General features: G+C 39.5%; 1 protein-coding gene across 1 annotated transcript in view; it reads right to left on the reverse strand.

The window, feature by feature from the left end:
• The window catches only part of GRXCR1 (glutaredoxin and cysteine rich domain containing 1), a 37201-nt gene extending 23396 nt beyond the window's left edge, over window positions 1–13805 (reverse strand). Inside the window, exons 1-2 of the mRNA XM_069012184.1 lie at window positions 13410–13805; window positions 10647–10660 (exon numbers count right to left, since the gene is read on the reverse strand). Of these exons, the coding sequence (XP_068868285.1) occupies window positions 10647–10660; window positions 13410–13805 (410 nt within the window). The remainder of the gene's footprint in view (window positions 1–10646; window positions 10661–13409) is intronic.
• Between the last annotated feature and the right edge of the window lie 503 nt (window positions 13806–14308).

The following is a 14308-nucleotide window of genomic DNA, read 5'->3' on the forward strand; positions in this document are numbered from 1 at the left end:
CCCTGACCCCATCTGTCTGTAATCACTTCTGCTTCATTCAGTAGAACATTTCATGCTTCAGAGCAGCAGGCTTATGTGATCAGCAGCAAATGGCTGCCATGAAAATTACAATGTCTACTCTGGTCCATTTCTTTTAAACTTGGCAGAAGCTTTGGAATACCCTGTATAGTGTTCTCTGGCAGGCAGATGAAGTTTAAAAAAAAGCAGATTTCTATTTCTTCCCTCTTTCTCTTTGCTCCTCCCTTTCACCAGTTCCCTACTCATTCTTTCTAAAATATTCCCTTGGTGTCTTTAGACTGCTGGAGAGACTGATAAATGCTAATAATAACATAATAATAATAATAATACATACATACAGGGATCTCTGACTCATTTTACATTTAAACAATGCCAGGTGCAGTTAACTCATGCAGAGATCCCCTTTATAGTTCCCAAATGTCAGTTAGTTTGGTTAATTAACAGGCATTAGAGGTTTATGAAAACTGTATTCTAGTCTGTTGAGCTTCTTACAAGTGCCATTCATATATTTCTGACTGGAGAATGAAACTGGTGAGATCCTGCTTATGATATTACATGGCTCTTCCTTCTTTGTCAGCTATGCTTTGTGTGGTAAGTGGACCTGTTTTCCCAACACTTACTTTCAATATACGAGATAGGAAACAGCACAATAGTCCATTACTTATTTATATTTGCAGCAGTGTTGCAACTGGTGATTCTCCTAGTGCTAGAGAGAATCAGCAAGTAAAACTGGTATTCAGGAAAGCCCTAATCAGTTACACTTAGCTCAATCAAAAATATATTGCATTTTCATTGAAAAGTGTTTCAGACTGTCATGGATTAATTACAGCCTAGAGTCAGTCTGTCATATATAACAGAACTCCTCACTCAAAAAACAACTAAAGAAGGTAATAACATTAATGAAATAAAGTGTCATTCTCAACTGCAATCATCAACAGAGAAAATTGAAAAATTACTATCAATTCTTCACAATTTACCTTCTTAAGCAATAAAATGAGAGGAAAGGGTTAAAAAATTCTGGTTTTGATTTGGGATACATGGAGTTTTTATGTTCAGCAGATAATAAGCTTTCTGTCAAAAGTTATTTTATCTTTTACTGCATTTCTACAAATGGAAGCTGAAATGAGATGCACTAAAATCTTGAAACTCTCAAGGAATGTTGAGCAAACCAGGGAAACCACCACCCTCCCTTAATTTTCAATGCCAAACATCTGACAAATGATGTACTTTTTCTTTCCTGACACCTTATACAACTTGAAGTCTAGCTGAAAATGTTACTCGTGGGTGGAGATAAAAACAGGCTATTCTGTAAAGGTTGGAGTTGTCATTTGCACTACACAGTTAAAGAAAAGGACAACCATTTGTCAGGACGACACGAAGCATTATCTCACCTGGGGTCACAAGGCACTCAGCAACTGGTAATGAATTCTGCACAGACCATGAACGAGGCAAAGATCAAAGTTACAATGGGATTGGTGCACCAAAGTGCTGATTCAGTCCTTACCTCTCAGAGAGCCCTATCACTCAATTTATGGAAGTGATGCAAAGGAGTATCTTGTAGTTATAGCACTACTTTGTTCTGCATTAGCACTGAGTGATGAAGGACCTTGTTTCCCTGCTATATTACTTAACCTAATTGGAACTATGCTCTCAGCTATCTCATTACTTAATAATACCTAGATATTTGGTACCTTCATCTTCAAACCCTGAGTAGTTAATTATTACTTATATACTCAAGATCCATTTTTTAAATTAAAGATCCATCTACATTGCACACTTAAAGAGCTTAATTTCTTTTAAAGCAATAGATTTTCAAAAAAGGCAGAGAGCTTGAGATTTTTTATGCAGATACAACTCCTAGACAGCATACATAAACCAGCTCTGACCTAGAATAGCCTGTACTGTGGCAGCTAGCCTTGATGTATGAAAGAGGACAGGTGACTCATCCACCAGTGCCATGTGAGCAAAATACAAGTCAACTTCATGAAGCAGAATTATAAACTTCATTGCTGGAAAAACACTAAGTAGTAAGCTTCTGCTTTCTTTCGTTTTTTAACCATGTAGGTATAATCTCTGGAAATCAGAATATAGCAGGTTGTATGGTTTATACCAGGTCCTAAACCTGTTGGTCAAAATAGCCACCGAGTTAGTTATTCTGTATATATCACATCTGCAGTTGAACTAGTGTTTTAGCAAGGCCAGTGTAAGCAGCTTTACATTCTAGTCTGATTCAGGATTTCACCCAGAGATGTGTATTTTTTTAAATAAAACAGAAACTTATGTTCATATAATCATACTTTTCATATAATAATGTTCTTACAATGGGGCTATATCATATCATCTATATCATGCCATAGAGTTAAATGTGTTCTGTTCAAGGAGTAAGACTACAAATGAAGAAGCTGACATTATTAAATCATCTGTCTGCTTTTCTTTTGGAACAACATTTCAATGGCTTCTTTGCATAGATATCATTTAATACCATGTAGCAAGAACAATCAGTAACAACATTTATTCTAATTTCATATCATGTCTTCAAACAATGCTGAAACTCCATAGTTGATTGCACTTCTGCCAGCTGAATAACCTTCTGCCAAAATGAGACTTGAGACAGCATAAAAAACAGGTCGGAAGGTTCACTAGACAGTTCACCGGTTTGGAAACCTCTTGCTCTTATCTGTTGTGTCTTCAAAAGAGAACTGCTGGAGCAGCTGATGATGAAACCACCTGGGTGAAGGAACTACATGATTCAAGTCTGTTCCCACTCACAAACAGCTAAGAAAGCTCCCCATAGTATTAGTTACCTGCACTCAGCTGCAAATATTGGCCAGTAAAAGTGTCCTTCCACCCCACAATCTTCCACATGAGGGTGCACAAGAACATCACCCACCAAGCAGACCAGTTTGCAAAAGGCTTGACCACCCAGCAAATACAACAATAGCTGTCATGGCAACATTTTGCAGACAGTTAGGTGAACAGAATCTATTTCCTGAACAAGTCATTTAGAAACTGAGCCTTTTAAATCCTTATGACAAGTTTAAGTTTGAACTTGGAGGGTCTGAGTAGGTGCTTCTATTTTTGAATCATTGTGGGATTTGAAAGAACAACCAGATTTACCCACTGCATGAGTGAATCCGATTGAAACCATCATAGAATCATAGAAGGCATCAGCAGGACACCTTTCACTAGACCAGGTTACTCAGAGACTCATCCAACCTGGCCTTGAACACTTCCAGGGTTGAGGTATTCCCTGGGCAACCTGTTCCAGTGCCTCACCACCCTCACAGTAAGGAATTTTTTCCTAAGATCTAATCTAAACCTACTGTCTTTGAATTTGAACCCATTCCCCCATGTCTGTCACTACATGCTCTTGTAAAGAGTCTTGCCCCATCTTTCCTCTAAGTTCCCTTTGGACTGGAAGTCCATAATTAGATCACTCCAAAGACTTGTCTTTTCCAGGCTGAACAAACCAAATTCTCTCAGCCTTTCTTCATAAGAGGGGCCTGATCAACTTGGTGGCCTTTCTCTGGACTTGCTCCAGCAGGACAATAACCCTCCTCCATTGAAATCCAGAGGTGACACAGCACTTCAGGTGGCGTCTCACCAGAGACCTCATCAGCCAACACCTGGAAAGGGGAGTTCTCAAGGTACAGATTATGACCTGTGACAGGTGGAAAGAAGCAATAATGCTTAAAGCTCTCCTTTTTCACTGTGTCTATCAGTCTGCCTCTTAGGATATCCTCTACTTGAACAACAATGAAATGTTTCATATTTGCCTGTAGGGCTAGGAGGGAGAGTCCTTTGCATTTAGGTATAGCAAACCAATAGCAAGACATGAGCAGCTGGGCAGGAAAATATCACATTTTCTTTAAAAAGCTGTAAGTTCTTTAGAGACAGTTCTTTCTGTCTTACAGAATTTGCAAGGAGAAACAGATTTTTCTTAAATAACAGTGTATGACTCCTGACAACTCCCAGTAGTTTTAAAGCTTGTTAGATAATTCGCAATCAGTAATATTCAAAACAAGGGTACTGAGAGTGAATTTCAAAGAAACTCTTCTTTGCCTTTGTAGCAGCATTGGTTGATTTGTCAATGCAGCTCATAACACTTCATGGTGTTATAAATGTGTGCAAATCTTGGCCAGTAAGGCTTTTTATATTTCTTTTTGAGAAATAGAGAAAGAATGAGTCTGTGTGTGGTTTTACTGCAGTATAGAAGACATACTCGTCTGACATTGATGGATGGTGTCTCTAGATAAAATTCCAAAGCAAAATGGTACTAAGGCTGTTAAAATGCTTTCCACAATTCATACTAGCAATGAGTGAAGTTTTTCTGTCTTCTTTCCTGCCATGCGTGAAATGAGTCTCTCCCTCAGTGAATCCAGCTGCTCATCTGTGACCATTTCTGTTGCTTTCTATGATGGAGGCTATAAAGAGTCGTGCTGTGACAGCTTCTCCACAATATAACTCCTGCATCAAGCAAAATCACAAGATTTCCTGTTTGGATGGGGAGCTGTAACTTTCCAGCTTCTTTTCAAAACCAACATGCTGGGAATGCTGTCCTATTCATTATTCCTCTTACAAGCTTTGGGAAAATTGACTGAGGTTTGATTTTCATGTTTTGTACTACCTTGCAATGGATGTTGCAGCAATTAGAAAGGTTTTCATGCATGAAAGCTGTACCCTTTTCTCTCTGGTAGCAAATTCCATTCTGAAGAATGTTTTATTATATTTCAGCTACAAAGTTATGGTGCCACCAAATGTTGCAGTCACAGGCTAAAGTTCTAGCCAAAAAAAAATAGGGTGTCTTTGACATTTCTTTCTTTCAAGCTGTTAATCATGTACCTTGTTTTGGTGCAGTATGTAATAAACTGCCAACCCTAGTAGACAAATATCACAGCAAGCTGTTGACAGAACAGAGCAATCTAGAAACACAACACCTGTGGCACATATACATTGATATTTCCTAGCTTGTGTAAACCTACACAAGTCCTAGTATTTGCAAATCCTAGTTCAGAACTGAAACAGTTTTGAGATCTGCAAACTAAATAATGGGATTTTAATACACTTAGCTTGTTAGAAAATTTTTTTAAGTTTTAATAAAGGAGCTGTTTTTTCATCTTCATTATTACCATATTTTTGCAATCGCACAGCTGTGCACTCTGGTGACAAATTAGCCCAATGTAGCCAAATATTTGCTTCCATGTTTGTAAAGTTTTAAGTAAAAGATACTTCACCTAAGACACTCAAGTGCAATGAGGACCCTTAAATATTTGGCTGCAGAGTAATTTATTTGTACATAAAATTAAGGGTCAATGACCAAGTATGATCATAGGAATTAAGCAAATAGGCAATTTATTTCATCTTTATGTGTTCTGCAATGTTTGTATTTGCTGTGTCAAAGGCATGCAACGATTATGGGGCAATGAACTAGCAGGCAGCCTGTTTTACCATGTCAAAGAAAAGTGAATAGCCCCAAATTTTCTTGATAGTCCTAGTTTTAAGAATACTTCAAAAGATATTTTCTCCTTATTTTCCTGCTGAGTTACCAAACTGAGCTTCACAGATGGCAAAAGACAAGAGCTATTGCTGCTAATTAATGATTAAGGCTAATCAGTTCATCTTTTTCATCTCCGTTGTAAGAGGCCAATTCAGGGGGAAAAAAAATCTTACTCTTAGAATAAGTAGAAAAAAATTATGCACTAACATCCTAAGATTTTTTTGATAGGCTGCTTGTGTAACATGACTCTTTTTCAAGTTAGTTTGAAGCAAGATGAAGCATTTTCCATGGTAATTCAAAGGCTGAGCACCTTATTGAGCAGCCCCCCAAAGGGACATTATGTAAGAGTCCCAGAGCAGTACATAGGCTCAGACCCAGCACTCATCTGGTATCCCAGGCCATCTACCAGACAGATAATTAAAAGTAAGAGTCTGGAAAGCATATATAGCATTTCCTACTAATACTGTTTCATTTTATGACTATTTTCAGATCAGAGAATTTCCTGAGGCCAATATGACTTAGGAATCCCACTTAGTACAACCAGGAAGCCTTTTTCCATTTGGCATTTGCATTCATTCTTTCAAAAAGAAAGAAAATCTATTTTTAGATTTAAAGAGAGAGGATGAAACAAGGTGGCAGAACATCATAATTTGCAATCTCTCATGTCTTGAATACCTGATTCAGTCTCCTCTCTACCTCTTTTCCCTAACAAGCAAGCCACAGGCTACAAGCTTTTCTAGGATGCTTCTATGCTGGAACAATGTGATCCCTATAGTGTTTAAGAGAAAAAGGAAGGGGAAGGGGAAGGGGAAGGGGAAGGGGAAGGGGAAGGGGAAGAACACAGTAGAATTTGCTATGGCAAGTTGAGAATCAGCAAGCCTGTCTTCTACTCCTGCTCCAGCAACTTATTCTCACTATCTTGTGACTATTTCAAAGTATATTTCGCACCACTGCCTCCTGCAGGCACAATTTGTAACAAAGCAGCATCTGTTTATGTGTAGTTTGTGTAGGAGCTGATGCACCAGGCATGCTCATGGAACACCTACTGCATGAGGCCATGCAGGTGGGACAGGCAATGGAACCCTTCTTTTACGGATCCCATAGGACACAAGAAGTAAGTAACTGTCAGGTCCTGTCAATCCTGAGATGTTGAGGCACGTGGCCAAGGCAGAGAATTAGTCAAATTTTCATTAAGGAAAGGCTCTTGCTGCCTTTGATGCAAGGGTACACCAAAGAGAGATTTGGAGAATCTTGGTTTTGGAGCTTGATGTCTAAGTCCTTCCTCACAGAGGCCTGTGAGTTTTTTGAATCCATACCAAAAGTCCTTATTTCCTCTAGCACTACATATTCTGTGTACACATACTCACTGCAGTAATACTACAACTTCCTTGCTATGCCCTTTCCCATGCAAGGGACGAGGCGTCTCAAGAACACTGACCACATTTATGGACACTTCACAAGCATCAAGATTTTGCACATCAGAGCAAGAATAATTTTGAGGCCATACAGTGCACTGGAAGGTTGGACAGATGTCCAGTACATGCTGGTCAGACTGCCAGCATAAAAGCCTATAAATTTTTTTTCTTCAGTTATTGATTCAGTCTCAAAAGAGTAATACATTTAATCACAATTTTGTTGGTAAGCTTCCCAGTGTTGAGTGTATTGAGAAGTCAAGACATCCCATATCTACAGTTTTTGAAAATGAGACAGGTAAGTCTCATTTTTAACTCTAAACTTGTATATCACTTCCAGAGGTTTAAATATTTAAAAGTCTATTTACTGATCATTTCAAGTCTATGTCAAATACATATTTCAAGTCCAACAGAAGCAAACCCTAAAATGTCTTGAATAGTCTAGTAATAGACCTGTCTGACCTCAGTGCTTTATAGCTGATTTCTACAAGAACATGTGAACAATAAAAAACCAATACCCTAAGTACTGGCCAAATCCAGGTTCCAGTTAAAAGCTCACAGACCTGAACATCTTCCTTTCTAATTCAGTGTGTCTGCTCAGATATCAGCTCCGGAAACCACCTGTTTTAACTGTGACATGATCAATGGCATCAGATGAATCACTGTCCCATGCAGTGTGGTCACAGATCAAAGCCCTTCTGAAGGTACAGAGCAAGTGGTGAAGGGATGCTATGCCCATCCCAGTAGTGATCCAGTTGTCCTTCTAACTCTGAATTTTCTGTAACAAGCGAAATCCTGCTTTTCATAATCACTTCATCCTCCATGTCATTACATTTTTTCTTGTTCTCCAGTGGATTTCAGTGTAACACTGTTCAATAATTAGTCTTCCAGACTTGCTAATACTAGGAAAATACACTGGAAGTTTCTACCTCAGATACCTGCAACTCACTGGGATTTATCTCTATCAATACAAGGGACATTACTACAACAAAGGATCTACGCAAGCAATCCAGTCCATTGTTTTCTTTGGTGGGCTATGTCCATTTGGGAGTCACAGAGTAGCGTGTATGGAGGAGAATATGAAGGCAAAGTTCAGGAGAGTTTTTACAATCTTTGTCCAGTCCTAGAAGATGATGTTGAATTCAAATAGTCCAATGATTTCTGGAGTGTCAGCGCTGATCATCAGCTGATCAGAGAGGAAGAGAGTATCATGACTTCTCCAGTGAAAGTGCAGATCTCTCTCTCTTGTCTCCCCAGACTTTTGGGGATTGTAGTGATATATCCTCCAGAGGCTGGAGTGGTATACAGCATGCCATCCACCCTAAAAACCTTTGCTTGTACTATGACACAAGAAACTTTCCTTAACATCACTTTTTAGCCTCTGTCTTCTTTGGAAGATGATTGGTTTTGCTGCTGTATTTCCCTTTATTTTGTCTGTGGTACTAGCTAGCCCTATCAGTTTGTAAGCTCTGCATGTCCTGCTGTGTATTGACTTTTCCAGGTCACCTACAAATAAAGAAATATCAAAGTGCCCTTAACCACCCCAAAATCTCTCCTCTTAACAAACTTCCACATAATCCTTTATTCTTTCCCACCTTTCTAAACATTAATGAGATCATTCTTCATCAGGCTGAATAATGACTTGCACTTCGCAATCTTAAATGTGAGCTCTACCTGAGAAACTGTGCTTGGAAATATTGTAAAGACTGAGTATATTATGTCTGACTCTTCACCCATATCCTCTCTGACACAATGCTCACAAAGACATTCATCAGGTCTGTTAACCAGGCCTGCCCTTTTGCAATAGATGTCAGCAAGCCCTGCCTGAGAATGAGTTCTGTGGCTAATTTAGCAGAACGTGACCTTTCAGAGGAGGCTGGAAGGCCAGTGGAGTGTATAAGTATGGAAATGGAAGAAAAATACCCATGCTGAAACAGTGGAAAATGAGGAGAGACCTGTGTAAAACCTTTGGCTGAGCTCCATTACATTGCACATTGGGATGAAAACCCAGTTTGGCATACAATAATCATTGCACTCCCTAGTAATATATTAGACAAACCAAGGATTTTTTGCTCTATGTGACCTGGAAGCCATCATAGGAATGGCTTAGTCACAAAAATTGGTTGTGAAGAGAATTGTATTTATTTCAAGGAAAGAAGAACTATTTCTCTACTACTTTTTACATAAAGATGCAGGAAATATTCATACCTATTTGTACTTAAACAGTATTGTGATATTAGAAAACAAAATTTCTGGTAGTGTTCTGAAATACAACCACAATTACTTCAGATAAGAAGAGAAGGGGCTTATGCTTCTGACATAATTGGCAAGTCATGTCCCCAGCTTCAGAGCTGCTGACGCTGTCAGTTTTAGTGTCTCAGCCAGAGAAAATTTATACTAAGGAGATACATGAACAGGGAGACTGGGAGCTCCAGCCCCCTCCTGCTTTTCAGGATTTTCAGTAGTGTGTGTTTCTCACAAATAAAATGTTCCCAGCTGTCTGACGCCTGTATTTCCAGCACTGTGGGAGTCTATCCCCAGGCCCAGGTTAGATGCTAGTGGAGGCTGGGTGATACATGTGACTGTCCCTGCCCTCCGCCAGTGACCACCGGTGACCTCCCTCCCACCTTCCCCGCCCAGAGCGGTTGTTATGTCAACACCCATCATCACCCCACCCACCACTCCCTCACCCCACCAGGATGTGGTTGCTATGTCAACAGTCTCCCTGTGGCATCCACCCCAAGGAGGAAAAGGCTGGAAGGGTTGCCATGGAAACCGTGCTCTCCTGAAGCATCAATAGAGCTGGTCTCTTCCCCACCTTTCTTCCCTCAGAATGTTCTTCCATGAAGCTGAGATAACCCCTGGATGTGTCCTGCTTTGTCCCACATTCCTGCTCTGTCCCACATTCCTGCTCTGTCCCACATTCCATCCCCATGGCTGTGTTAGCCCCAGCTGCCACAGCTGCTCCCACTCACCTGGCAGCAGCTTCACCAGCTGTGCAGGGATGATCTGTGGGAGACCTTTCACTGTCACAGCATTGGAGCAGCTCTCCCCTGGGGACACAGACAGTCCTCAGATAGAGTAATGTGAAGGACTCAGCTTCTCAGGGAACAGTGGAAATGAGAGATTGAGAGGGTGAGAGAAGCACTCAGTGCGTGACTGTGGGAAGATGTAGCAGGGGACACACATCTACTAGATATACATTGTCAAACCACGCTTCTGTCATATAGAAACAACAACCAGAAACACCTTTTCTTCTAGAAATACTTCCTGCATTACATCACTCTCTTAAAATTAAAAAAGCTCCAGAAGGTGTGATTTTTTTTCAGATAAGTTTGTTGTGGGAAGAAAGCATTTGAACCAATTCTGTAGAAAGGCTGTAGTAAGAAAATGTGTAAAAAAATATTCAAAAATCCAAATATTTCCATAGAATATTAAAATACACTAATGTTTTTAGCACAGGTATTTGAACAGACAAAATCAAAGGTCTTGACTGCACAACATAACAAAGCCCAGTTAATGAATCCATGTTTATCCCTAGAATATCTGAGCAAAGTGATTTGCTTTAAAGGATCTCTCCTCTATGACAGGGAGCCTCTAGGGATTTGGGGAAATAGTATATTAGAAGAGTTTGTAGATACAGTCTGAAGAATCAGAATGCTGATATTACCATAAAAAACCACCCCCTAGTTTCAGGGTCACAGGACACTCACACACACTCAGTATTTGGCTTCTCACATACACATTTTAGGAAGTGATATAGTAAATACTAAATAAGAAGTGCTTGCATACAAGAATTTATCAGCACCTAGAATACAGGATTGTCAAGAGCTCATATGCATACTCTGAGATTAAAAATACTGACTTTGACACTAACTCTGAGAAATGCACAATGAATTCATCTCATACGAGTTCCTGCTGCTGAACCATCAAAAGGGCAGAGATGGACTCTCCTCAGGGAGGGGCATTCTCCTCTTAACTATTGTTATACATCTGCTGCTGCTTATCTAAGAGAAACATGTAGCTGGAGATGACCTCACATAATCAAGGGGGTAACTCAGAAACATGCCCAGATAAGGAGATTTTGTGTTTTACCTGCTAATAAAGACATCTTTCTATATTACTAAATCTTTGAAAGAAGAACGCTTGTTGTTCTCTAACTGGTATTTACAGCTCAATTAATTGTCTGGAACATGCTTACAGAAAACTAGAAATCATTCTCTCTCTAATCTCTTTCTAAAGGCCATTATTTCATTTGTAATTGGATGGATTTCAATCATATTTCTCATTAGGATAGAGCAGTTTCAAATCCATCTCAAAGCCAACCTTTGTGTTTTGCTCTCCTCTGTGCTCAGCATGTGGCATACACAATTGGCTCACAGTATGGCATAAAAGACATGCAACCCGTCATTCTTTTTCACTAGACTTAGAACTTTATCTCTGGGGAAATGGGAAATTGAGTAGAAACCTCAAACCATTATATTCTCTGTATTATTAAATATATGTCTTTGATCCAGTAGGTCCTTAATGTAAGAATATACAGTTATTTCCGGAAATCACTCATCACTCCTGCCTTGGAAGAAGCTTCTCAGTTCCACATATATTTTCCTCATCCACTTTGAAAATCTGCCTTTTCTTTCGGACTTTACAATGCCTGTAGCAGAGAGTTCTTCATAGTAATGCTGTATGAAAAACTTTGGTTTGTTTTCATCTGATAATTTAATTTTTCCCCTTTCTTCTGCAGTAAAATATTTTCAATTAAAAAAATCCTTACCACCTTTTAAACCACTCATTCTTTTACAGGTTTCAATTAAGGACTTCTGTGGTAGACTTGGATACATGTAATTTTCTGAAGTTATAAGATGGATATGCCTCCTTTCAAGAAAATACTTTCTCCTGGCAAAACACCTCATGGAAACAGCCCTGGTCCTAGCATTAACTCTGCTAGGAATACAAGAAGCTTTGCAATCAAAGTACATTGATTTCAATCTACGGGCTTTCCTGAAGAACTTCCAATCTAAAACTGGGGACAGAAAAAGCAATATGGCCAGGACACTAATTAAGGTGCATATGTCTTCAAGCAGATCTGTTTATCTAGCTGATTCAAATTTCTTAGCTTGGTGTTACTGATGTAGTAGAAAACAGCTTTTAGAAGGGAATGAGGTTAGTGGGGTGAAATGGTGTACTCTGCATAATGAAATAGCACAGAACAGTGGAATTGAAGCTAGATAAGAACCCAAACATGCCTCAGTTAATACTTAAAAATTCAAATCTACTTAGAAAAAGTGAGTTTGTTACAAATTTTACCAGAGTAAGGAATTAAGGACAAACTCTTCTTTGAGCAGCTTGGAAGAAAGCAAACTACTTGAGTGCTGTGTGATGTGATGTAAAGAACAAAAACTAACAGGCGATTCTTCTCTGAAACTTCAACTTCTACAGGAACATTCATATTGACAAAAAGACTGTTAATTTAGGTACCACATAGAGGATAAATTCATATCTAGAAGCAAGAGAATGTTAATCTATTGCCATTTATTAATGCAATATTAAATTACCTCATTTCAAAGTAATTTCAAAATGCAAAAACACTCATTATTAATATCAAATTCCCCATGATTGAAAACTGCATAAAAGTTTTTAAATAATGCCCTGAAGCCATCACAGGATAATTTAATTGAAAAGCATAATTCTGGATTCTAAGAACCTTGAGAAAGAGTCTGGTTGCACACTTGTTGCTATCTGTGTCAAGATTAATGGTTGAAAGGCTTGAATAGTATATATAGATAAATTATACATATGAGATAAATATTTTAGAACTTTTATCTTAATTTTTCTGAAGGCCTGTGTTTCTCTGCCTAAGGCATTAGTGTGGCATATACTGTTTCAAATACAGATATTCTGCTCCTTCTACAAAATAGATAGAAAATAGATACAAGAGACCTCTGACTAAGATTTCATTCCCCTGAAATTTTCATATGGGAAAACCTTCATTGCTGCCACCCTGCACCTAATTGATCTACTTTGCAGATTAAACAGAATGGAATTTGCAAGTATACATATTTACATGTAGGGGAGAGTAGATAACATCGTAAACTCATTAGACTTAATACAGCAGGAGTGGAAACATGACACATCCCTGTACAGGAGACCTGTATGGATCTCCAGAAAAGCCTTAGTTAAATCCTCTGTTACATTTCTTTCCTAATCCATGCATGGGAAGCACAACACACATATTTCTACTCAGCAAATATTGGGTCAATTTTGAAGAACAAAGTTCACAGTCAATATGGAGTGCGGAGCTGTTTCGTACTAGAAGGACCAGTGTGCCTCTCTTGTGCAACAACAGCAGGTGGACAGCAATGGGAACAAGACAGAATATTGAGAAATACAAAATGAGAACAGTTTGAACAGAGCAAAGAATAATGTATGGAGTTAAAAGGGACAGAGAGTGGGCTTACAGACAGCAGATCTGCATCACCTACCTGAAATACTTTTGCCAAATTGTCAAAAAGGGTTTGACCAGCGCTGACTTTATGCTTGACTCCCCTGACTGTGCCATTTTTGCTGAGGATGTTGACTCTCTTTGTACCAAATCCTTTCTCTTTAGTGGCTCTGACTAAAATGAGCAAGTCATCCTGCTCATTCTCATTTTCATCACACTCCGACCCTACGTGTCCATTCTGCTGCCCGTCCACTTCACTCAGCCGGCTGGTTTGGTCAGTCTCTGAGCTACTGGCATACTCGGAGTCCAGAGAGTCGGCAGCCTCCCCATCAGCGTACACCTCCTTCAGCACCCGCCCGCTGTGCGAGGATGCGACGCGGAACCGAACCTTCCTTGACAGCCTCTCGCTGTCCGCCTTCCCCTCACTTTTAAACATTGCCTCTTTCATTGATACGAGCAGTTTGCATTGTTCCAGAGTGGTGCCCATTGCATTTGCCAGTCTGTCACACTTAACAACAATATCAGCGCTGCTTTCTGTTGACAGGGGTTCTCATATTAAACTGAAGAGGGTTCCCAAGAAGCCACTGTAGTTCTGCAGTTAATAATGGATGCATTTGTGCTATGGTTACCTTTAAACTAACACCTGTAAAGTGATCTCATTAATTAAATATTAAAAAGACATTGTGTACTTTTTAGCACTAAGGAAGAAAGCAAGAAAGGGAGAAATTATATTCATTGATTAAAATAAAAATTCAGGCGAAGGAGGAGAGGAGAGGAGAGGAGAGGAGAGGAGAGGAGAGGAGAGGAGAGGAGAGGAGAGGAGAGGAGAGGAGAGGAGAGGAGAGGAGAGGAGAGGAGAGGAGAGGAGAGGAGAGGAGAGGAGAGGAGAGGAGAGGAGAGGAGAGGAGAGGAGAGGAGAGGAGAGGAGAGGAGAGGAGA

The sequence above is a fragment of the Aphelocoma coerulescens genome, chromosome 4, assembly GCF_041296385.1.
Source record: "Aphelocoma coerulescens isolate FSJ_1873_10779 chromosome 4, UR_Acoe_1.0, whole genome shotgun sequence".
NCBI lineage: Eukaryota > Metazoa > Chordata > Aves > Passeriformes > Corvidae > Aphelocoma > Aphelocoma coerulescens.